General features: G+C 36.0%; 1 protein-coding gene across 4 annotated transcripts; it reads right to left on the reverse strand.

The window, feature by feature from the left end:
* Positions 1-282: 282 nt before the first annotated feature.
* LOC117400021 (matrilin-2-like) lies at positions 283-25,755 on the reverse strand. 4 transcript variants are annotated; one of them, XM_034920680.2, is made up of 17 exons: positions 25,584-25,755; positions 24,939-25,008; positions 21,566-21,720; positions 19,949-20,521; positions 18,720-18,842; positions 18,374-18,496; positions 17,896-18,018; positions 15,361-15,483; positions 14,034-14,156; positions 10,151-10,273; positions 9,626-9,748; positions 8,374-8,496; positions 6,655-6,777; positions 5,067-5,474; positions 4,424-4,576; positions 2,203-2,295; positions 283-1,093 (listed from the first exon to the last, which is right to left on the reverse strand). In XM_034920680.2, exons 3-17 carry the CDS (start codon positions 21,684-21,686, stop codon positions 1,038-1,040), a joined length of 2,511 nt encoding a protein of 836 aa, XP_034776571.2. In that variant the 5' UTR covers positions 21,687-21,720; positions 24,939-25,008; positions 25,584-25,755; the 3' UTR covers positions 283-1,037. The 4 variants fall into 4 exon arrangements, with proteins under 4 accessions (XP_034776571.2, XP_058878427.1, XP_058878428.1 ...); XM_059022444.1 differs by lacking the exons at positions 9,626-9,748; positions 10,151-10,273 and having other exon boundaries at positions 25,584-25,754; XM_059022445.1 differs by lacking the exons at positions 8,374-8,496; positions 9,626-9,748 and having other exon boundaries at positions 25,584-25,754.
* Between the last annotated feature and the right edge of the window lie 1,060 nt (positions 25,756-26,815).

The raw sequence follows: 26,815 nt of genomic DNA on the forward strand, positions 1-26,815 counted from the left end.
TCTATCAATGTTATTGACACTAAGTAATATAATGCTATATCGGTGTTAGCAAGACAGACATCACGTTTGCAGATACAGGTTTACATAAATAGAAATGAAAAGGAAAGTTGGTGTTCAAACGAACATGTCTGGTTTTTTATTTGTATTAAATATCCTTGTTATATGGAAGAGAATCATTTGTGTATAAATCCAAAGAAGTGAAGCACACAAAATAGAAAGCAAGTTGCTTTTTTTTTTTTTTTTTTTTTCATTGAAGTCAGTTACCTTGAGCTGAAACCATGCTGTTTAGCAAATGCTTTTTAATGTTCAGATATATAAAACAGCTTGTAACATGAATTACATTTAAAGGGAGTGAACAGTCACATTGTCACCTGTTGCCCGCAAAACCCCCACCACCACCACCCCCAAAAAAAGTAAACACTTCAGTTTTACTGGGTAAATATCTCTGGTTCCACATTTAAAAAAAAAAAAAAAAAATACAATGGGAGAGTTGGTTTTGTTTTTCTGCCAAACCAAAATGATGTGCTTACATGGACCATCTTAAAGTAACTTTTTTATTATATATTTTTTTTTTATCACGCGCAAAAGCAGATTTGGTGTACTTAGTCCTACAAAATGTGTTTTAAATAAATAAATGTACAGTTTAGGTTCAATACTACAGTATTCTATATTCAAACTGCTGCTCAGTCAGTTTATATTGGTAATATTAACCAAGTAAGAGGCATACTATGGCATTTTATCAGTATACTTATTGTGTAGTGATCCATCTTATAAAATCAATTTGCACTTTTGGGTTTTATCTCCGTTGTGGGTGCTAGAAGTTTTGAATGATTAAAAACAGTGGCAACTAGGTAAATATCACATAATAACATTAAATATTTGCTATTAATGTCCTGGCATAGTCATTGATGCATTTAAATAAAAGGCAGAACACTAAATGATCCATCTAAAAATGCTGTATATGTATTTTACTACAATCATAGAAAATAATTCTCATATGTAAAAATATATTTTTTGCTTTCTTGTTTTTTTTTTCTTCATTTGTATCCCAAGCGATTCTCCAGAGCCTCCACTTTTCTTGACATGACTTCCAGTATTCAAAGGTTAAGAAAATAAAATGAGAGCATTCATATCTATTAAATGTTCTATATTATGAAATACAGGGACTATAATATGCAATTAGTTACCACCCCCTTAGCTTATTTCCAACTATTTGGAATCCTGTATACATTTCAGCAGGCATTCCATGGAATTTTGAATTGTAAGATACTGTAGGCTGTTTTAAAAACTTAACTGTGGTGTCCATCCTTTACACTATCTTAATCCTGTTCAAGGACAGTGAAATTAAGATGGTGAAATCATTAAAATAGACCCTACTGCTACTCTTGTTAGAGCACTATCAGACTTCATATCTACTTTTTATATCACATTTTTTATTTAACCTTTATTTATAGGAAGCACCTTTTCAAGGGGGACCTGGTCAATAAGATGAACTAAAACAAAAACCCCATAACCAATACAAACAAGTTAATCAGTTTACAAAATGCAATTTAGGACCATCGGCCAAAAGAAAAACACGACCCTGCTGCGTAGATGTCAATGTTTTGTTTAAACTCCTTTAAATATATCAAAATACTACATTTCAGTTCTCCCTGAAGTTTATTTGTCATTGTGTCAAACACATATGAACACATATGGGCATACCTCTTTTTTTATCCAAGGCCAAGGTAATACCATCCATAACATTTAGGATTGCTTTCACAGTACCATGATTAGATATAAAACCAGACTGCAGTTTACTAAGAATGTTATTAGAATTCAAATAGTGCTTTAACTGTACATTAACTGGTGAGTCAAGGACCTTAGCTAGAACAAACAATAGGTTGATAGTTACTCATATTTGATACTTGCTCTGTGATTCTCTGTTTGCATCCAAAAAGTGATGATTTAGTGGGTCCTCTGGATATTCGGTTTGCCTAGTTCCTGATGCACACCAACATCACTCTTCTGGAGCTTTACAGTATTTTCCTACACACTTTCTAATAGCCATGTTAGGATGATTAAACGTATAAACATTTTCTTAAAACTCCAGTACTGCATGTTAGAAGCTACTGTATTAAACAATGTAATATTCATGGACACCTGTCATTGTTCACCACTGTTTCCCTGATTGTTTCACACAAGAACACCTTTAAAGGATATGCCTCTGGGTCAGCTTCCTCATCTGCTCGTTGGCTTGGTTCTGGAAGTCTATCACGTTTTCACACTTGCACTGGTCCTCCAGGGATGGTTTTTCTGTAAAATTGTTGAAAACAGCACAATTAAAGGATAAGTTTCAAGAGTGCAGTACATTGACCTTTGAATAAAGTTGTCACCTCTAACAATTAAAATGTATTGCTTCATACGTGAGAAAAGCCATGTTACATGTTAAAAATGGTTAAAATGGTAACAGAATACAAGACTATACATGTTATGTGACCTACATGACTGCTAAAGAAGGGTTTTCAATTACTTTTATGTAAGTCTGAAAAGTATTGACCAGTGGCTCGAAACGATTTTGAATATACTAATATGTGGCTCTTAATTTGTTTTAGCAAGGACTTTCAGAGTTTACCTGTGATGCTCAATCAGCCTTGTTGCTTGCTAGCTAGCTAGCTAGATAGACAGATAGATAGATAGACAGACAGACACACACACACACAGCTGAGGGACAATAACCATTTAATATAAACCAGTGTATATGTTATGGTTGAAGTCCGAATATTGGGAAATCTTAAGATTTACTGGTAAATAAATAAACATGTTAACTTTTTACTTCGGACATTTACCGGTAAATCTCAAGAATAACCAAGTGCTTTTGGCTAATGACCGAATGTCTTTCTAATCGCTTTCGCGTATATATGCAGTTGCCAACATGACAGGGAAATTGTTTTAAAGCAATCTGTTTTTGGTGGGTAAGGGTTCAAACGATGTAAGGCTATGTGCAACAAAAAGTGTTCCAACAAAAACTGCATTGCAAGGCTTCACTGCCTGTCTTTGTGTCGTTTTGTCATAATAACCAGTGATTGTTGAAAAGAGTACTACGTATTTGGAGTACAATATCCTTCAACACCATTGTGAATTGTTTTACATAAGTGGATCACAGCAGTTCAGTACCATGTTGAACTAGTTTAAATTGCTCAATTGTGCATTACTGTAAGCTCATTGGTATTTTAACGGAAAAATGTGTATGCAGAAATAAATATATTGGAGGACATTTAAAAGTTATGGTGTAAGGACTCCTTAATGACGCATTCAATAAAGGCGCTTCACGTGGAGTGCAGGGTCTGCCTTGAGTCTGGACGTCGCGAGGATATTTCCTTTGCCGACGGGATCGGCCAGGGGTCAGCGCACACTTGGCAGAAATACATATATTGTTTGACGTTAATGATTATTTTGTTAATTGACAATTTATAAGCAGGAATAAATAAATTATTTGATGATATACCTCTGAGCATTTACCAATAAATCATAAGGTTAACTGGTATGAGAAGCAATCTATTTCTTCATAATTTCAGACATTTAGCAATAAGGTGATAAATCATAAAATTAGATTCATATTATTACCGAAACATAGACAAACATTTGGGCTATATTGAAATACTCTAAACTACCAGCAGAGGGCGAAAAAACACCTATTACAAAGATCACTGTTTATTTTCAAGCTACAAACTGCAGTCTTACACTAATACAACGTATCATCTGATTGATAGAATGGTAAACCTTTTGTACATCCAACAATAAATTATTAATTCTGGGAACTGTAAGCAGATTACATACAAACAGCATTTATTATCAGACCAGAATGTCAGATTCTGCAGTACCAAAAGAATACCAGTAAACACCATATGGAAAAACTACTTTAGTATATACTGGCTTACTGCCGAAACTCTGTAGATCTGCTTACTACTAAAAAGAGGTACATAAAGAAGTTTGGCTATAAAAATATATATATATTTTTATGGGATCAAGAGATCCGCTGTTGCAAAACTAGCCAAAACAGCTATTCCACAACTTCTGAACACACATATACATATACATAAAGAAGGAGCATGCACATCTTTTTAAACTGCATTACCGTGCTTTTATTGTTACTCATTTAGTTACTTGGAATATTGTATTTCTTTTTTAACTGACGTGAACCAGCTTTTTACCTGCCTTTTATGGGGGGTTAGTTCACAAAATATGTATTAATATTATTATAGAAAGATTTATCTAAACAAAAGTGCAATACCACAGACAAAATAGTTTTATTTTCTATCACTGCATTCAGCATTGTAACATCACAATCCATGCTTTGGTGTTCCAGAGATCTTTTCACACTTCATGCTTATGCTAGCATGCTGGCGTGGCTTTCTTGTTATGAACTTCATGCATGAGGTACCTTCACAGATCCGTGATTTTAGCTTATCTGCAATTTCACCCATTTTGCTAAAATCTTCAGCATAATACAAATGCTTATCCTGTGGCTTGGATGCAATTTGTCTCAGCTCATCTTCAATTGCTTTGCCGACTCCTACTGCATACATGGTTATACCTGAGGGACAGGGATACAAATGATTATAAAACATGAACATATAATGGTTAACTATTGTCCAATACAACTCACAGTTAAGTTGTGTTTTAAAAGAAGACGGTTTGGACAAATAATTAGACATCCCTGCCATAATGCTGTCACTGGGGTATAAAGCAACCATTGGCAGCCTGGTATTTAATTGGGATACGCTATTTTTCCTCAGTGATTACTGGCTTTAATTCTTACATGGAAGAGGGTAGAATTCTGTAGCAAAATCTGTTTTCCAAAATAGAAAATTCTAGGCTGCTCATTGTTCAAATAAGCCTTAAATTATCATGAACTGTTCTATTTAACTGAACTGGAGGCTATATAGCTGTTAAAATATTTTGTTTTGCATTGTAAACTATCAAGAAATTTTCAATTCTAACTGCAGTGTAAGCGTATGTTTTAAACAGACTAAGGATACAGTAAATACTAGACGCCTCTTCAGTTGTAGTGAATTGTCAATTACCATTTTTCTGTGCTTTAGTTGACCATTCTGAGACATCGTCCTGCGAGCGTCCGTCAGTAAATACAATGGTCACTTTGGGCACTGATGCCGGCCGTGCCCCTTCTGCTTCAGTAAAGCTGGTCTCAAGCATGTGCTTCAGGGCGCTGCCGGTCATTGAGCCCCTGCCCATGTACTTTATTTGGGACACTGCTTCGTTAACATCCTTCACAGAGCTGAACTGTGCTAGTGTGAACTCGGACCGCACTTTGGTAGAGTACTGCAGCAAACCCACCCTGGTGGTCGTTGGGGAGATGTCCAGAGAATCTATGATCCCTTTGACAAACTGCTTCACCAGCTCAAAGTTATCAGGCCCAAGGCTTTTTGATCCATCAATAACAAACACCAAGTCAATAACTCCATCAGCGCATCCTGCAGAGGCAAGACAGGAGGGTCGTCTATTTATAGGGCAATAATAATGCACTTAATTGAAAAATGTTAAACGGATTTTCAATCATACTGCAATTTTTCTTTTATTATACTCTTTAACTCAAATAGGTTAACAAGTGACTCGTTAATCAGGTCACTTATTAACCTATTCTTAAAAAAAAAAAATATATATATATATATATATATATATATATATATATATATATATATATATATACTTATTATTGTAAGAAATGTGCTAAAGATACATATAAACATACATATGCCATATACATATGCCATAATATTTAGTAAATCCTGTATATTTGAGGTATGTAATACTAATAGTTTAAAAAGAATTTTACAGGATTCTAGAGTTTATAATGTCTTATATGAATACTTTACATGTCACACATTGAGACGTTCCTGATTTGGCAACAAGAACATGTTTTGTAACTATAGGAGTTCACAGCCCTGCAGACTCATGCTGCTCCACCAGCATTCCCTGAAAGGGACAGCCCTCCATTCCTAACCAATTATTGGCCTCTCTCTTTGTTACTACCACAAAGTGTGTTGATGACTACTGTTCACTATTGAGACCACATAACTCAACCTGCCATGCCTCCTTCTCAGTCATGAAACCAGTCTGTAAATTCAATCACATCTTGTTCAAATACCATGCTGGGTATGCCGACGGTTCTATCTGAAGTCTACAATCTTCAGCCAGACAAATATAATTATCATAGTATACAAGTATCAGACCTCCAATATTTCCCTAATAATATAGTCAAAGCCCTCTGCTTATGCTAACACACTTCTCTTGTGCAGTCGAAGGGTTAAAACCTGCTTTTAGGGTTCATTACATTAGAAAAAATACAAATAAGTCTGTCCCAGTGGCAGGTGGAAACATGGCTTTTGCTTGTGACCAAAACCAGATTCAAACACTGCATTATGATACAATAAATAATTGTGTTTCCTGTATTTCTCTGTGCTGCGTGAATAGTATCACCCCTATGATCTATAAACAAGCAGTACAGTGACTACCATCAGCTATGCCCATTCACTTCAACTGTCAAGCAATGCATAATACCTACTACTTAGTTCTTCTGATTTATTTTGAATAATATAGTAAAACATGACACCATACAAAATAATAATAATACGATGGCGCATTTCCACTTACTTTTGCATCTCTTTCCATCTTCACTCAGCGTGTATCTTTCCAAACACTTGCAGATGTAGGAGCCGTCAGTGTTGACGCACAGCTGCTCACAGCCATGCTCAACCGTGCTGCAGATGTCCCTACCTGAGTGGAGTCCGGTCAGTTAAAAAGATATTTAAAGTCCGCTTTATAACAAGTTTATCATGTTTTAAATCTCTGTTTAAAATTTTTACACACCTCTTCTCGTTAGAAATGATTGATGTAGTTGAAGATTATTTCCGGTTTATTTTATATTATATAAATATTAAAGATGTTTTAGTTATCTGTTTAAACAGAGTTTTATTCTGATCTCCATCCAAGTCCGTGCTATGATAAACACAGCAATTTGATCTAATACAATCAATCAAGACTACATGGTCAAAATAATAATAGAAATAGTTTAAAAATATAAACACTGGATTGTCACACACATTAATTATTACCAAGCTGAATGTGCTCTTACCTTATTTTTACTGTTCTAGTTAATTATGACAATCTTTCAATTATATATAAAAAATGTTTCTACAGACTATTATAGGGCTTTATTTTAAAAACAGTAAGGACTGTTTCAAGGCATGTTTTTTAGAAATGTTTTTATGAAGGGTTTTAAAGAGTAAGTACAGGGTTCTGAAAAAATATAGCGTTACACATCCTCACATGCAGCTACAACTGTTTAAATAACATACCTGTCATTTTTCTTTTCATTGCTTATCTCCTGACAACTTCTCACACTTATAACTTTAAAGTCTGTTTCAAAGCTTTCAAAATGTCCGCTCTTGTGTACTGATAGTTTAAGGATTATTGCCCATATTGTAAAACAGGTAGCACAGCAATAAGGATCGGTGATGTGGTACAGAACAGAGCACTTGTTATGTTTTTTTATTTTATTTTATTTTTTAAATCGCTCATCCTGCAGTGATTTAGAGAACAGATCTCAAACCCTAGTGCACTAGAGTGGACATTTTGAAAAGAGCTTTGAAACCAATTTATAGTTATAAGTGTGAAAAGTTGTCAGGAGGTTAACAATGAAAAGATAAATGACAGGTATGTTATTTAAACAGTTGTAGCAACACGTGGGGACGTGTAACACTGCTACTTACTCTTTAACATTCTCTTAGGTAAACAGACTTAGGTAAACAGAGAATAAACTAACAACCCTCTATAAAACACTTTGAAAAGTGTTTTACGAACACAAACTTGATTTAATCATTTTTAAATGAGCTTAAAAAAAAAAAAAAACAGTCTAACAAAATAAAAATCTTTAAAACAGTCCATAACGTTTTGTAAATAGGGCCCATAGTTACCATTGTGAAACTTGACCATGGATTTTACCATACTTTACCTTACCTCAGATTTACCACATTTTGCTGTGCTATGTTCCTGTATACTTTAATACACAGTTATAAGGACAACCCTTAATCTGGGATCCCAATATATATATATATATATATATATATATATATATATATATATATATATATATATATATATATACCCTCTCTGGATTTTGAAAAACAATGTAATAATCAAGGATTAAGTTTTTTTTTATTGTTTTGTTTTGTTTCTTTAAACAGGATCATCTGAGAGCGAAGGTCATCCGATCTACGCCGGGACAAAAAGGATTAATTGCATACCCTGTTTCTAAAGAACAATGTTTAAGTAAGCAAACACTTGAACCCTTCTCTGAGGGTAAGGACTTACTTCTACACGTTTTCCTGTCATCATTAAGAGTATATCCTTCAAAGCACTGACAGATATAGGAGTCCTCCGTGTTCAAACACAAATGCTCACAACCATTGTCAATCAAAGCACAGTAATCCATTCCTGTAGCATGATACATCAGCCAAAGGAAAGAACAAATAAATAAAGCCATTCATGATGTTAGCGGGGTTATGAGGCACAATGTGCAGCAATAGCAAGCCGCTCCACCGTTCCAGAAAAGGCCATGAGGCACCATAAGCATTGCTTCATCACGTCATTGTCACCCTACCTAGCTTTTTATTATTCACAAAAAAATATTTTTCATCCATTGAAAGTTTATGCATAAAATGTCATATTCTAACATTATAAAACTGCAGTTATTCTGTAGTTCTAATGTAACAATGAATTCAAACAAATTATACTGATGATATCTGTAAACGGTTATTGGTTACTTGTCTCTTCTAAGTAAGTAAATAGCCGAGTTAATACCACAACTCTGTGTTCTCTGCTACATCACCACATGTAAAAACATGTCATTTTCATTATATTGCATTCAAATCCTCTCCATCTTTACTGAGAACCATGGGATAGATTACCTCAGGTAGGACAGGGCTGAGCTGAAAGGCATAAGTCGCTGGGTCACTAATCGACAAAGTGGTGGTACCAAACGATACATAATGAGTTTTTAATGAAGCTGCTAGCAGGGCTTCCCAACGCTGGTCCTGGGGACCCCATGTGTCTTCTGGTTTTCATTCCAACTGAGCTCTCAATTACTTAACTAGGCCCTTATTTAAGCTAACAATTAGCTTAATTCAACCTTTTTATTTGGTCTCAGCTCCTAAAAAGCTGCAGAGTTCAAGTTACTTATAAAATGTTATAGCTAAATTGAAGTAAAAAGAAGACACATGGGGTCCCCAGTACCAGGGTTGGGAAGCCCTGCCAGCTAGAAAAATTCACTCTGCACTCCCACATAAGCAGCACATGTACATTCAACCCTTTTCAAACGGATTTAAAGCAAATTAACAGCCTCTGCAGACATACCAAGAAGCAAATTACGTTGTCAATTTAAACAAAGTACTTGTCTTCTATTTCCGGGAGGAGGGAGTACCTTTTTAGCTTTAAAATCCGTGTTGCCAATAACATTGCATGAAATGAATCAAGTCTGCTCTTTTTTTTTATTCCACTGATCTGGCTGTCGCCAGTGTAAAACATATTCTTTAACAGAAAAATAAAAATAATCCAAACGACTTACTGCTGCAGGTTTTTAAATCATCATTAAGGATATATCCCTCATAGCACTGACAGATAAAGGACTCGTCAGTGTTGAGACACGCATGCTCGCAGCCATGGTCATTCGCAGCACAGTGTTCCACACCTGTATTGCATTGTGTTAATAAGCAGAGATAAGCCATGATTAACAAATAACTGTCATTTGCATTTAGTGCAGACAAAGAAAAGGTACATTATCTTAACAGCCAATAATGTGTTAGTTTATTGCTGGTTATAACTATTCAACTTTACTTGACTTCATACTGAGCAAGTGGTTTTTAACCATTATAGGAAAAGTACCATGATTTACAATAAATTACTTCCCATTTATAGGCTAAAGACCATTCTAAGCTATATTAAATTGTGTATGTTATTTTTCAAAGAGAACATATTTAATACAATCAACAATGACTTATAAATGTAGCCATATTTGAAACAAAATAAATGACATAAAATAGCCAAGTAACATGTAAGACAGAAGAATGAAGGTGTCTTTATAAAAACTTACTTCTGCAAGTTTTTTCATCAGAGTTTAGAATATACCCTGTATAACATCTACAGATAAAGGAGTCTTCAGTGTTGACACACTCGTGTTCACAGCCATGGTTATCCAAAGCACAGCGGTCAGTCTCTGCAGTAAGCAGCATTAGTCAGCAAAAGCAACTGTGAGAACGACACTAGTTATGGAGCAACTTATTTTAAAGTATAACTGAAAAGTGAAACAAATAATTACAGTTATAAACCCAGAAATATCACAGATTTAAGAAAAAAAAAGAACTAATTTCAAGAACGGTGTTGCACCTCTCAGAAAATAGGAAGGGGGTGATACAACTGCTTTGTGTTCGTATCCCCCATCATAAGGTCATTGAGTATGGAAAAAATTAAACTATCCCAGCATGCCTATTGCTAAGAGAGCCCTCAAGACAATTGTTATCCTTTGTAACGTCCTCATTGGGATTGTTACATTAATTAGTGACAATGGCCTGTGTTGGGACTCCAGCCAAGGCTGTAAACAGCTCAAGTAAATGAAAAGCACTGTCAGGATAGGTTGAACTGCTTTATGGCAGGGATCTACTTATTTTCTAGCGGCGCAGTTTTAAAACACTGCCAGAATATCCCCTGCAGCTTAAAAAAGGACTAACAGACAATGCTACTCCAATGTGAAGGACAACACACATTGCAAAATAACAATAGCATTTCATACTGGAAGTAATGATTTGTATATTAACAGTAATAATTCAACTGTGATAATCAGGATAATCTGAGAAGACCTAGGAGGTTGGTTTAACCAGCTACCCTTTTGTCATGCTTGGTTTTGTCCCAATAAAGTTTAAATGTGTAATTCAAAAGTGAAATTTTAAGGCTCAGTGTTAGAGAAGCGATGGCTGTTTAGGCTTCAATCAGTCAGTCAATCTTTATTTTATATAGGGCCTTTCACGATAGATCACCACAGAGAGCTTTACAAGGATACAAACATCAATAAATATTACAAAAAGTAACAATTAGCAGTAAAAATGAACAACCGAATAAAAAGAAAATGGTCAAACAGTAAAACAAGAAACAAAGGGTGAGGGATACGGTACCCTTAACTCACACACTCAAAAACACAAAATTCTACCAGATTTCTCATCCTTGACCTTTATTATATTAATATAAAGAAAACAAAAATGCGGAAAATATAACAATTCCATTATAATACATACACAAGACAGCTAGCTGTGTTATACATAACAACTACGGCTCTTGTAGCTTCATTTTTTAAGCACCCAAACAAAAAACAAAAAACAAAAAACAACTCTAGAAAAAACAAAACAACAACAACTATCTTAAACGGGATATCTTTGACAAATGTGGCAAATCATATTTTTAAATCCTTCTTTTTTCCCCTTCAACAGAACTAATTGAACTAAACGTCATTTTACGCCATCATTCACCTTACCTAATTTACAGTTACTAGCAACACCATTTATTTGTCCATGCGACTTACACCTAACTCCTAAAACCCCTAAATCTAACCCCTGCCCCTAAACCTAACCCTAAACTGTTACTATTATTTCAACACCTTTGTTTCACACCCTCTAGTGGCTGCTACATCCAACTTTCACCACCTGAATTGAAAGGTAATACGCAGTATTATTTTCACCTATATTTCATAAATAAATTAATAATTTCTGTATTTTCCTCACTTTATTTTTCTTAAAATTACCTATTAAAGCTTAATGACAAAAAATGTTTGCAGAATTTTCTATTTTTGAGTGTGGGAGTTAAGTGTAGCATAACCAGGGTAAGAACATTTAAAGATATATAAACTACATTATAAAAATGTGTTTTTAATCTTGTTTTAAAGGCAGCAACATTGGGAGCTTTCCTTACAGGGCTAGGTAGGTCATTCCATAATTTAGGGCCTTATAGATGAATGCTCTACCACCCGTGTTTTTTTTTCTGAATTTTTTGCTTCCAGGTACTGGTATGAATTAAGAGATCTAATTTTAATACAACGTGCCGGGAATTTCATAGAGTCGGATAATAATACTTCAAAAATAATAGCAGAGTGGTCTGAAGCCATGAGATCAACGATGGACAAGTTCTGAATATTTAGACCACAAGAAATAACTAAATCTAGTGTATGGCGATGAATATGAAACCAAGGGATTTAAGTAATATCATAAAATGTATTGTGTACATCAACATGTATATCAAAAACACAATCTTATCATGTGTGACAGCTAGTGTTAATAAAAACTCACCAAACTCTGATAAAAAAGAGAGTCGAGTCTGGGGGGGGGGGGGGGGGGGGGGGGGGACACTTGTTTATGGTTTTCAGGGGGGGCATAAATAACTGCAACCCGAATAGGAATTTTGCACAAACCACAAATGATAAAATTTCAAATGATGAACAACCTTCTATGTTCTCATGATTAAGACCAAAAATGGGTAGCAATCCCACCACCTCCAATAGAAGGAGAACCCTGTCGGACAGGCCTCTGCTAACAGTGCTTCTCATCCTACTTCAGCCACGTCTCAACTAAAGTTAAAATATCTAAATTTGATACCAAAATGAAGTCGTTAATTAAGACAGATTTATTACCCAGAGATCTTGTATTTAGTAAAGCCAAACGAAGAATGGTCAGTACAGACTTACTTAAGTTATCATAGGGGAACTTTGCATTAACTTTAATTAAATTCTCTGAACATAAACCCCAGGAAGTAGAAGGAAATTGACAGCAGGGAACTGTTTCAAGTTCGTGAAATTCAGTCAAAGGTTTTTATGATAATTCTCTGTATTTTCTGCCAATCTGATCGAACCCCTCCTTTTTGGATGCAGAAATCTGAGGCACACCAGTCTGCCAGCCAGTTATCGAGAGAAAGCTTCACAACCCCTCCTAACCCTCCTTCACAACCACTCCTAACAAGAGGTAGAGGGCCCGAAATATACTTTCTGTTGTACACCTAATTGTTTTACTTTCAGACAAAGTGATTTTAATTGATTCTTGAGTGTCTCGGACTCTCTAAATCTAATATTGTTAGTGCCTACATCTACAATAACAGTGGACACTTGTTTATGGTTTTCAGCTAGATTTTCCATCTGAGCAGCAATATCAAGAACTCTAGCACCTGGAAAACATTTAACAGTTATCTTGTGTTCATAAATTCTGTGTTGACATTTTTAACAATAGAGTCACTAACTAAGAGCATTTCTCCAGAAGTAATTTCATGTTTGTTATGATTAATGAGAGCATTACATCTGTTATTAATGGCGGGTTTTGGTTATACACAGATGAAGAAACCCTGACCTCAGATCTAACAGATACCCAGTGATCTCCACCTATTGGGGTGAAGAACAGACACCTTGTTCAGGTCCCCCCCTGGGTGTAGGTGAGCAAACCAGAGGGGAAGTGGGTGCCTCCAGATCCAACATAATGTCTGCAGAACCAGAGACGCCCTCCGCCCTCCACCCTCCACCCTCCACCCTCCACCAGTGCCAGGAGCAGGCCCTATTGCTGTAACATTATTAAAGCTGTAATCAATAATTTGCTCAGCTTTAATGATGTCTCTTGATCAAAGTTGTAACTAAAATACACATTTTACAATGACCACAAGGTTCAATTAAAACGCTAGTAGAAGACAAGTGTACTACCCAGTGTTAGTTTACCACAATAATTAAGCCCCTTTCACACTGGCGCTCCTACCCGGGTCCTGACCCCGGTTCTGGCTACCCGGGTCATAATCCTGTGAAATCACGTAGCCGGCTCACATGACACCGGGTAGGGTCCAACCCGGGCAGAGCAAGCCAGTGTGAAAGGAGCTTTGGATTAGAAAGGCTTCCTCAGGGTGTTATTGACTGGTGTGTGTCTGACACTTGGAATATTTATATAGTGTATTAAACTTACTTTTGCAAGTTTTGCCATCACGGTTCAGGGTGTATCCTGCACGGCATCTACAGATAAAGGAGTCTTCAGTGTTGACACACTCGTGTTCACAGCCATGGTTACCCAAAGCACAGGCGTCAGTCTCTGCAGTAGGCAACATTAATGAGCAGCCAATCGCGGATTAAAAGCATTAGTGTTTTCCTACTGAAGTCATAAATATTCATAAATATGGAATGGTTAAACAAGCAAATGCATTTATATGTAGGGAGGCTTGGGGCAGACGATGGAAATATGCAAAAATAAAGCAAAATCATACTGTGTCGTTCATAAGTAACAAGCATCATTAGGACAAAAACATTATTCTTTAAACAAATTGTACTTTCGTTTTTTTATTCACTGTGGCCCACATGGATCATCACATTTCCTGCAGTTTTAATGCCTACTCATATTTTTGAATCTACAATCTACACTGTAACAGCAGTTTAATATTACTGTATCATCATTAATGTAGCTTAAGTCATTAAACGTGTACTCATTGATGCACATCTACCATGCTTTCTTATGCACTGCCATACTCTTAACATCAATTCCATTCTCTATAGCAGCAATGTCCACAGCAGATTCAAGACTATAGCAACTGTACAGTAAGTTACAGTTCTAACACGGTAAGGGTTGATGTGCTAAATATAGTATTCATTAAAGACCCTGGCACTGATCATTCAGTCCTAATTTAGCCCTACATCATTGTATAAGAACCTTGTGTAACAACAAAACAATCAACGCTGCTGTATGTCAAAACACAGCAGACACTCTGTAGTCAATTGAGGTCAGGATAAATATCATCAAGCCTTGACACTACACAAACTGTCTGTATCCTTAGCAAATATTAAAATGTTGGCTGACAAAACCAACATGCTTAAGGTGTTATGGACCCAATTCCCAATTTAAAGAATATTTTGTTAAAGACAAAGCCTGTTTTGATTAATCAAACCAAGTTTGCTGTTTGTCAAAATCTTTTAAAATCTATTATAAAGAATGTCCGAAGTTTAACCTTGGGTTTTCAAACAATTAAAATAATTACTTTTATCAACAACATGCTATGCCTGTTTATCCAGTATGCATATTTAAAAGTAAATAATAGCAAAATGCCATGTGTGTTAAAACAAATTCTGAAGTACCGGTACACAGATCCTCCATTGCACTGGTTCTTGAAACTAGCTAATCATTTCATCCCCTGAAACTTCCGTCATCATATATATTTTTAAATGTAATATATTAACTGTTCACGACAATTTGTTGTCTATTTATTTAGAAGCCACATGGGTGAAGCATCGTAGGGAGAACTTACTTTTGCAAGTTTTGCCATCAGGATTCAGTGTGTATCCTGCATGGCATCTACAGATAAAGGAGTCTTCAGTGTTGACACACTCGTGTTCACAGCCATGGTTACCCAAAGCACAGGGGTCAGTCTCTGCAGTAAGCAACATTAGTGAGCATGGGGAAATGTTACTGCAGTACCATATTTTTCAGCTTGCATGCGTTAAGGAGCTATACAAATATAAGAAACAAAGCAGTCTTAGCAATTCATAGCTAGATTAGTATTTACATTTTACAATAAATTCAAAATGATTGTAAAATTCTTCTGAAATGAACTATACTAAGCATATATGCATGAAGTGCAGTGCTTTATATTAAAAGACAAGCCCAGATTGATAAATAAATAAAATGACTGCCTCTTTTTATGATGTTTATGATGATGATGTTTGCAGTCGGTTGGTATAGAAATTGCTTGTGTGTATATATATATATATATATATATATATATATATATATATATATATATCTCAGTAAAAGTGTCGTAATAAAAGTAAGATCCAGCACCATCTAGTGCATAGCCATGTATTGCCAGCCATACAAAAATGTATTTGATCCGGAAAACCTGTTCTTCATGTTCTTAGATTTATAAAAATCAATGGTACTGCATGTATCTCATAAAAATACATCTTTAGTTATTTGTACATTTTTAACCTGTCAAGGTAACCACCATTATTAGGGAAAAAACAGACCACCACTTTATTTGATGCATGATTGTGGCAATGTGCCCCGCCCCTGTGTGCATTTGTGTGTTATGTGTTGTATGTTGCGTGTGTTAATGTTGGTGTATAGATTGGTACACGGGATATAAACGGGTCTGTGTTTCACGTGTATTTAAAAAGTGTAGATTTGTATTTAGGCACGAGGAGGGCACAAATCACTTCACGTGCTGGTTAAATGTAATATGTGAGCACGGGGTTGCACAGAATTAATTCACGTGCTGGGATTCAAGTGAATAATTAATTAGTAATTGAATCCCAGCACAATAGTATAAATAGATGCACATTTCATTCAGTCAGGGTTGGGTGTTCAGGGCGAAAGAACGGGAGAGAGAGGAGATAAAAATAATAACAAGAAGAAGAAGAAGAAGAAGAATAAGTGTTTCTCACCGTGTTTGTTCGTCCCTGTTTGTTAGTGTCTGTCCGTTTTGTCTACCTGTTTATTTTGGCTACCAGTGCCGTGTCCTGTTTTGTGTTTCTGTTTCAAACTTTTTATTTTCTGTTCTGTTTATTAAATGCTGAGCGCGATCACGCGCTCAGCTTCACCAAAACCCCAAGTCTCTGTTTATTTCCTGGCTCTGGTCTGACACCACCCACTCCGGCCGTCTTTGTGACAATGATACATGCTCCATCCCTTCATTTTCTAAACAAAATAGTTTTTGTTTTATACAAACTTTATACAAATGTAGAGAGTTTTGTTTTTTCATCTACTTCCATCTCGAACTGCCAATGCATTTTCTTTTTAGTGGGACCAGAACAGGAGGGAAAGAATGCAATAAAGAAACTAAAAATGAATTTCTGTCCTATAGAAAAAAAACTGCCAAGCCTCCAAGGTTCCTGCACGTTATGCCTTTGTGAAAACGTGCAAGGGATCAACAAGAAAACTTTATGTCAATGTCAATAAGTGCAGGACTTTTTATGCTCCCTTTGAATCACTTTTCCTGTCTGGATTAAGAACAAAGCCACTGTGACAGCGACAGACAAAGGAATCTGCAGTGTTAACACACTCATGCTCACAGCCATGGTCACCCAGAGTACAGCTGTCTTCTCCTGAGGGGGGAGGATTGCCAAAACATTAAGACATTTTACGTAGCCGACTTTTTTAATTTCACGTGGCAGTGATCTACGACACCTGTTTGGAGAGAAGAATGAACTGTACCAAGACACAACACAAACCTCACACAAAGACACTGCAACTCAGCAATCCTTGAGGTATACAGATATTGGGGCTTGTATTTGTTTCAGGAGTTTTTAAGACACTGTATCATAAAGCGCAGTCATATGGCTTTAGAACCAGCATTTTCAGAACTTTAGCTAAAATCAGCTGTATCTAGAAAACAGTCCAGTCATGACTCCACAATGCCGAAGTGAAAGAACCCCCTCACCATCTGTTTACTTTTATAAATAGTTACTATGGTGATTTTATACTGTGATCCTTTTATATCTCGTTTAAACAAAACAGTTGATCATTTTAAAGCCATTGCTTTTTAATATTGTGTGTCATGTGCCAATCAGCTGCAGGATGCTGTAAAACAATATGAAGTAGCATAACGGATATTACAGATAAAGTTGGTTAGCTGATAAACAAATAATTAAATCAAGGATTGTTTACCATGAGGGCATCTGTGCGTTTTGTTTTTATACTTTAGTATAGGAGTTGTGAGCAATACATTCTGACATTATTAAACAAACAAAATTCTTATGTTGGTGACACAAAAGAAGTCAGATCGAGTAACCCTGCACAGCAGCCCTGGTGTGTAATGTGTGACACTGAAGTTGTAGATACTCACTCCTACAGCTCTTCCCATCAGGATTAAGAACGAAGCCTCTGCGACAGCTACACACATAGGAGTTGGCTGTGGTAACACAGTCATGTTGACACCCGTGGTTACCCAGGTCACAGAAATCAATTCCTACAATGACAGTGTTGAGATCAGTTTAAACGGGAACTGCGTGTGTGCTGCAAGTTTTGCTTGGCCTTTGAGTATGTAAACACACAAAACCGATTCAAAATCACTTGCTTTGCTATAGAGTAGAGATACATCTTATTGAAAAAAAGGAGCTCTGTTCACTTATGGAGTGTAGATTTTACAATTACAAAAAACATGGCGCCAAGGCATTAGCCAGAAGTCCATTTATGTGACCTATTTACATATTTATTTATGTATTTCAAATATTTGCCCAAAAAGGAAACCCCTCATGAGATAAATTACACATGCGCCCCATCCCCCTGTTTGTTGTTAAACTGTGTAAAAACACCACACTCACTGCTGCATGTCCTCTTGTCATTGTTTAGCTGGTAGCCATCGTAGCAACGGCACACATAGGAACCTGGGACATTCACGCACAAATGCTGACAGCCATGCAGCTCCAAAGCACAAAAATCCTCAGCTGAAAAAACAACTAACAATATTAAAACTATACCACAGCCTCCCTCAATGTGCTACATTCTTCTGGTTATTGTCTTTCACGTCTGGTAAACAAAACCTGGAATCCTGGAATGCAGGAATGCTTAACTACCACTGATACGTCTGTTTAAATGGGCCAGCATTTTAAGGATAAAGAGATCAGATAACAGGATTTCATAGGCTAAGGAATTCTAAAATAAACTTACCACTGCAGGTCTTGCCATCGGGGTTCAGAGTGTATCCCTTCCTACACTTACACACATAGGAGCCGGTGGTACTGATGCAGATGTGAGCACATCCATGATCAACATCAGTACACAGGTTGGTTCCTGAAAAAGGGTCTGGTCTTGTTTAAAGTGAATCTGCTACTGTACTACTCTTTCTAAAACTCTAGTGCCCAATGCACAGCAACATATTTGATTTATACTAAACAACAGTTTTTTTTGTCTGAAAACCTTATTTTAAGTATTTACTCAGTGTCAGGATTTAGATATGCAGCCTCATGGAGCATTAAAACAGGTTTCAATAAGTTTAATCTTCTGCAAGACTTGTTTTATGCAGTGTTTTCTGTGCAGCTACTTTTCTAAACCCAAAGAATCCAGTAAGTAAGGGCTGCAATAATCTTATAAACCCCCAGATCAAGTGCTTCAGTTCATGTCAGTTTGATTCTAGAGTCTGTTCCATTGTCTGTGATGTCAAGGAGTTGTACTTTATGCCTTTAACAATCTATGTTTTAAATAGCCTTAAAAGAGTCTGGTATTTCTATGTTGTATACCTGTGCGTCCAGGATGAAGAGGGCAGGATAATTATTTAAAGATTATTTCATTTCTTGGTTTAGTCAGTTAGCACAATTCCAGTAACTATGGTATAGATGTGTTTACATTGATAAGTGTATTCCGCATAAAGCACTTTCCAAAACTGGCTTTAAATGTTATACACAGCTGTATTCTATTATTCTCTTGGTCAAGTTAATGTTGCTATCCAATAAAAAAAATCAATTGGTCATATTTTCTTAAGGTTTATGTTGGATATTTAACATTCACAAACCATTTAAATTTTGACTCATGAAAGATGTTTTTTTTGTTCACACTTATCAAGCTAACCTTACACCTGATGTTACTTCAAGGCTAGGGCCCTTTGTCTTGAAAAATGTCCAAATGCACAAATAATTATCCCCAAATATTTTACATTGTTCATTTTTGTGCATGTTCTGTATTGATATAATTTTCCAATTTTATGAGCAGAAAGTAACTGGTTCATCAGGTAGAAAACAGAATCATGATGAATATAGGTTTGATTTGCTGTAGTCAATATAAACAATCAGTTGCTAGAATGGTAAAAGATACTATATGCTCAGAACACTGTGGCTTGGGCACGTCTGGAGTTAACATAGGAGCCCAGCCTTCTCTAACTGGTATCAACTACAATCTCTTACCGCCACACAGTTTGGATTGGAACACTGAGGTCAGTGTCTCAATCTGGCTGAAATTGGCCACCAGGAACACATGCTCTTCGTGAGGCTCGCTCCCAATGGCACGCAGTGTACTCATGTCCACTCTCCCCACACCTATGGCAAAAATCTTTATGCCAGAATCTCTGGCCTGGCCTGACACCTCCTCTACTGTGTCCTGGGGCCTGCCGTCAGTCACAATCATGGCAATGCGCGGAATGTTCATGTCCAGTGGCCGCGCCCCCTCAGACTCTGAGAAGGCTATGTTCATTGTGTACTGGATAGCAAGGCCGGTCATTGTGCCAGTGGCCAAGTGGATCATATTCTGGACAGCTTTCTCTATGTCTGCTTTCCTCTTATAGGTCTTCAAGGAGAACTCGCTTTGGACGACACTGCCATACTGGATGAGGCCCACTCTGGTGGTGTCAGGGCCAACATCCAGGAATTTCAGGATGTTAATGATGAACGTCTTGACTTTCTCATAGTCGTGAGGGCGCACAGAACGGGAACTGTCAATGATGAAAACGAAGTCTAGAGGTTTTCCTTTACATGGGCTTTCTATAAAGAAAACGGTACAGTAAAATGGTATGATCATTTCTACAGACAAAAACATTATTTTGAAACACACATAACAATGAAAATAAAACATGACCTTGAATAATGGTTGCACATTTTTCTTTTAAATTGACATTTTTATCATTTCAAGCAAACAACAAAATGCTGTTATGACAAAACCAACTAACCAATTTCGCAAACAGGACACTTAAAAGATGTTTTTATCACAAATATCTAATGAAATGTACGGTATTCTAGCACCAGACTTATTTTTAAGATAACACAATGCTCACTTTAAAATGCAAACCTATGTTTAATGTGTCTTATTTAAACAGCTTTAAGCTGGAGTTTACAAGAAAAGTGAACCCAGAGATATTAGATCAATTAATTAATTCAATGTATGTGTAAGTAATATCTATTTAGCTAAATGGGTAAACAGCAGCTTAAAAGTGCCTATTTAGATTACCATGGCAACAATATAGTCAGTACTGGGCTGCTATATACAATGGTTTAGGACTTCATATAAATCACTATGGCTGGACTGCACAGAAATGAGATTGGGTTGGTATACAGCCCAGTAAAGTGCATGCAATATTCAGAGGATGTCAATTATAGTTCTGTGCTGTCTTTTCGAGCACTCATACTTTACTTATGGAGAGTATTTCCTATTGCAATAAGAGAAACAATACCTATATTTATATATCTTTAGATTAGTTTTAACCCACTTAATAATCACCTTTATCAAGTGATGCGCAAATATGTTTAAAAATAATGTAAAATGACAAAGACTGTTACAGAATATCTGGAGCAGTTTGTAATTGTTATGTAATGCTTAACTGCATTATTGCTAGGTATTCGCAATTCCATCAGAATGTTTTGAAAACATACTGTATTGCAATCCGCTATGTAATGGTATAGTGTTTTTTATTTATTCAGTTTATTTACTTGTATAAACACAGAGCCCGGTCCCTTAAGACAGCCCTCTAAGCCTAGTACACCTGGTTGACACTCTTCTTAAACTACCTCATTAACTTATATTTCACTTACCCAGTAAATTTGACTGTAGTGCTGCATCATCTCTTCTTCTTTGGTGCTGCTTCTCTCTTGCTTGAGACAGAATAGTTTGAAAAAGCAGGAGCAAAACAAGGCTGATTAGAGCTGCCTTCATTTCCACGGAAAACAGACAGTCTGGTCAATTTACACTGGCACAGAAGAAAAAGAAAAAAAAAACATGCAATGATAATGCAGCCAATTCCAGAGATACAGTGTGCAGTCCTAATGCCAGAGCACATAAGTGTCTTGAAACAAGCTGGCTACCTACTGTTCTCAGATAGACCTTTTAAATAGTGGACCCCCCACCAACAGACACACACACTTTGATCTGACATACCACTCATTCCATCCAACTTCAGAATGGCTATGTCACTTATGAGGGGAAATGTTTACTGGGTGTATATAAGCAAATAGAGTTTATGGAGCAGTGTGGTGTGGGAGGTTATCAAAGCAAACGGATGATTTTATGAGGTGCACCTAAACTTTTCCAGCTAAAGGAAGAAGGTGAACCAAGGTTACATAATTATGAAGACAATGGATTCTGATGAAAGGTGATGCCAATAAAGAAGGATGTTATCTAAGCACTCAATTCAATTACCTTTTTAGATAGGACAAAATTAAATTAAAAAAGCTTAACTGAGTTATTTTTTATTTTGTTTTGGAAATGTACTTTAAGTATGATATTCATGGAAGTATTCTACATTCTCTTTAGTATTATTAAATCTTGAGTTAAAACATAGGGCCCTCTTAAATATCCGAGTATTAGGTACATGTAGAAAAATATTAAACAGGTTTAACTGCAGAATATGTGATTATAGCATCATTTTCTTGTACTTATATTAAATAAGTCATGCATTAAGTTTTTTTAAGGTCTGGCTTTGATACCCCTACTGTATATGTATGTTAACATTCCCCACACAACAAACTGCATGTGTTTGTCTGACATTAGCCAGAGCATGGTCTACTTGACTTCATTTCTGAAACTGTTTTAAATTATGTTTAATTGTGAATGAAATACATTTTGGTTAGCGTATTCTGTGAAATGCTCACAATATGTATTTGATGTTTATTGACTCTAAATAAATACACTACCCTCCAGCAAGCATTGGTGTACCCTGCATCTAGTCTCCTGACTGTATATTTGGCTTCATTCCAGTCTTGGTGAATTACTCTGACTGAGTTGCATTAACAGGAAAACAGACCCAAAAAAAAAGCTGTCAACTCACAGAAAATAGCTTAACACCAAAAAGGGACAAAGGCATCTTATTAGTTACCTTCCTCTGCCTTAGGAGATCAATAAACCCTGATTTAGTCTGCATGCTCCAACGCTAGTATGCATTTTATAGCCTCTTTTACACAACAGTAGCTTCTGTAAACATAGCAATCTATGAGTTATACTGGTTATAAGGAGTCAGGAATTCCTGGAGGAAATGAATACCCCACTGCACAAGACTAATGTTCTCTGGCTGCTTGCTTACTTTGTGGCAGGACTGTAGACCAGTGTGGCAACGTAAGGTCTATCAATGACCCCTTTCCACACAGGTTAGGTTAAAGAAACAGTGTGTCTTGATTTACAACACCACCCAGGTGCCAAGGCTCTGCTCGTAAAGCACTGTGTGTCATTTATTCCTTAGATCCTTACTTAAACCCAGCTAACCAATATATACATCTTTTGAAAGTCTTCCCATTCATAATAGTAGAACGAGTACCTGACCACCTGGTTATAAACTTGGTAGTATAATAATAATAATAATAATAATAATAATAATAATAATAATAATAATAATAATTCACTAGATGTGATTGAAAAATTACAAACTCTGTTTTAGAGTAGGTGCAGTGACCTTTTATTGTGCTGATTAACAATTGACATCACGAAGATGCTGCAAAATGATCTGTCGATCTTGGGCAGGTGTTGTGACTCTTGGTCTCCCAGCTTCTGCCCTGTCATTGACAGAGTGTGTCTGGTTATACCGTCTTGCCAGGTTTGAAATTGCTGGCTGCGAGCACCCAAGACAGCGAGCCACAGTACGCTGCCCTAGTCCAGCCTCCAACGTGCCGATTGCACGAAGGCGCTGCTCTCTTGACAGATGTGGCCTATTGTTTTTTTCTGTAATTTTCTTTATTGCTTTTATTCAAGCTTGCAATTCTACAGCTGAAATCACTCCATATCCAGTGTCCAATCAATTAAGTGATTAAGTGCATATGCTTCAGTCATAGTCACTCAAGTGTGTCATGGTCAAGGATGAATGATCGAGTGGTTAAAAAGAAACCAGAAACATTTTCTCAATGTCCATCATTTATATACCTTATTTTATTTTCGAAAATAAATATGTTATAATAGTGATAAGTTTCTTTTGATGCTCGGTATATATTGTATATAGGCTGTGGTTGTTGGCTATTGTCCAACAATTTGGACTGGTGGGAACAATTACAATTAAGATGATCAATAAAATGAAACCAAAATATGAATTAAACCTTTCTTCTGTAATACTGTTTCTACACAAGCTTTTCATTTGTCATTCGTTTGACAAAGTTGATTTTTAAAGTAGGATAAAACTTAGCTGTAAAAAACCAAAACCAAAACCAAAAAAATCATGATTGTTGACAAGTCTATATATTTATTGTCTTAAACATATATGTTTTATATTATTTGACTGCAGTAAAAAGTTCCAAGCAACATAACACCATGTGTTATCCCTACTGGACTAGAGCTATATAAATGAATAAGGGATAAAAAAATAAATAAAAAAAAACTGGAAAAAAAATACAAAGCCATTTAAACCTTGGGGAGCTACGCTTTGAGTGGAATAAAAATAAATGATTAGCCAATTAAATTCATTTTTTTTTTGTTGTAGATCTTTAAATGGCTTACTAAATTAGTAGGGAAAGCTGCATGCCAATACAATTGCAGCTCAGCTGCTCAGTTCAATTGCAGCAAAAGTGCAGGTGAACTACAGTCCAACAAGTTCGGGAGCCAAAATGTCAAATGAGGTTTAACAGGTGTTAAAAAGCTTAGACTGTCTTTCAAAAAAACGGTCAATATATATTTACATATTTCATGCTAAATGTCTATCAAAAAAGTGATTCTCTGAATACGTTATTTGCCACTTATATATTTTACACATAAACTGTGTTAGGATGATATACCATACATTTTTCAGAGCCTGAAATACATTCTTAAAATATATTTTAAGGAGGGAAGTATGACTGAAAACACACAAAAAAAACACCAACAAAAATCATCAATAAACACCAAGAAAAAAATGACCTCGACACAATAGCAGCAATACGTTTTTTTTTTTTTATCAGAAAAATAAACTCCCAAGGAAAATGATGCAAATGTAAGTAGAAAAAAAATATTTACCTTTTTTTAAACAAAAAAAATATCCAGAAATGAAAAGGGTGAGTGTCCAACAGAGTAAGAGGGTTCTCACCTGCAGGGAAAATAATATGGGAATAAATGTGAAGTGAACAAGACTCTCTTGTATTCGTGCTTGGAATGCCAGTGGGTTATATATCTCATGGGTCTGCTGGCGTGAAGGCATCCGCCTCCCATTCTCTAAATTTCAAACATTTCCATCATTACCATTTTACAGGACTTAGTGCCTATAGGAAAGACTTCCACTTGCTTTCACAGTATCTAGAGACAACCGTCAAGCTTCTCAATAGCGGAGTGACTGCTTTGCATTTATAAAGATACCTTATTGCATTTGCAATTGGTTTACATCAAACAGATACCATAAACAGTTAGACATAGATTACAATAATTATATTATACACTCACCAAGAACCAACATAAAACTATGTTTCTAATTCAGTTACTGGTACCCATTGTTGTAATACCAAAAACCCCCCAAAAAACACATAACCTTGTAAACATATTTCCTTGCTGCTGTCCCATAAATATTAAGTTATTTAATAAGGCTATGCCATTTAATGTGGGGACCTGTATACTGCTTTTCTTTCTCTTGGATATGTTACATCAAAATCAAATTTTTTATTTACTTACCTTTGGATGAAACTGCAAAAGTGGCTGCTTTGAAAAACGAAGGGGCTTTTATTCCCTTTGCACTGCTGACAGTGGTTTGATATTCTCACATAAATGAATAACTTGTTTTGTTGATTTGCCAGCTAGTATGAGGCAAGAGTGACTGAAGGAGATTCGAATACAGTATCCAGACTGAACCCAAACAATAGTGGAGCCGCAATTTATGGAAAAATCTTCCAGCCAGGACAACTTTGTAGCACAAAAATCTAAATCATCATCTTGAAAAAACACCTGTCTTACAATGAAGACATTGTCAACCACCATACCATGTGCAATGTTATAGTTTCCAGCAGGAGCCCCAAGAAATTATTTATACCTGGAAACACGAATCATGACTTTAATTAGACACATAGGCCAAAAGAAATAGTTATTTAAATGAATTCTGGACAGCAGGAAGAGGAAAATCTTAAATGTTGGAGGTGACTGGATAAACAATCTGCAGGGTGCTAAAATCTAATTCTATTTAAAATGAACAACTTAATGTTAGCTTAAAGTAAAATATACAGTTGTTTGTATCATTTTACTTTTAGTCATTCACATTTTAAGTCAATGTAAATGTCAAAAAATTATATTACAAATGGAAATATTCTGTAAGTTTCACCAGCTAAGGGAATTGAACCAAACAATTTAGCTCTTTATTTCATTGTAAATGATTTTACAGATGGTCTACCGGGATCAAATCTGAGTTTTAAGTAAACCTCCTGTTCTTAGTGAAAGAAATGACTTTACATGTGTGTTTATTTTCATATGTTTTCCACATTCAAAAGAAGCATCACCATTCATCACTAGATTGCAGTTTAGAATCAAGTTAGTTTGAATTGTATGTGTTTTAAGGGTAATAAGGGATGGAGGTTCTCCATTTATAAAGAAAATTATTGTGTTGATTCCAAAACCTGCTGATATGTCGGCATCTAAACTATTTTGCACTATTTTACACTCCACCAAAGTGGCATCTTACAAGAAAGCAAAAACACAATCCCTGCAATGTATCAAGCTGGTTTGACCCAAACAAGTATTTAAAAGAAAAGGCACTTTGGTGTGAGTAGGACGTGCCGAATACCATAGGAGGAACCTTTGCTTCCACGGACTACAACGATTTTAAGAAGCAGTTTGAAATCATAGGATTCTGAATGTAATTGTGCTCATCCAACCACATTGCACCTCTGGAATCAGCTGAGGAAGCAATGCAGATT

The sequence above is a fragment of the Acipenser ruthenus genome, chromosome 4 (assembly GCF_902713425.1).
Source record: "Acipenser ruthenus chromosome 4, fAciRut3.2 maternal haplotype, whole genome shotgun sequence".
In the NCBI taxonomy this organism is placed as follows: Eukaryota; Metazoa; Chordata; class Actinopteri; order Acipenseriformes; family Acipenseridae; genus Acipenser; species Acipenser ruthenus.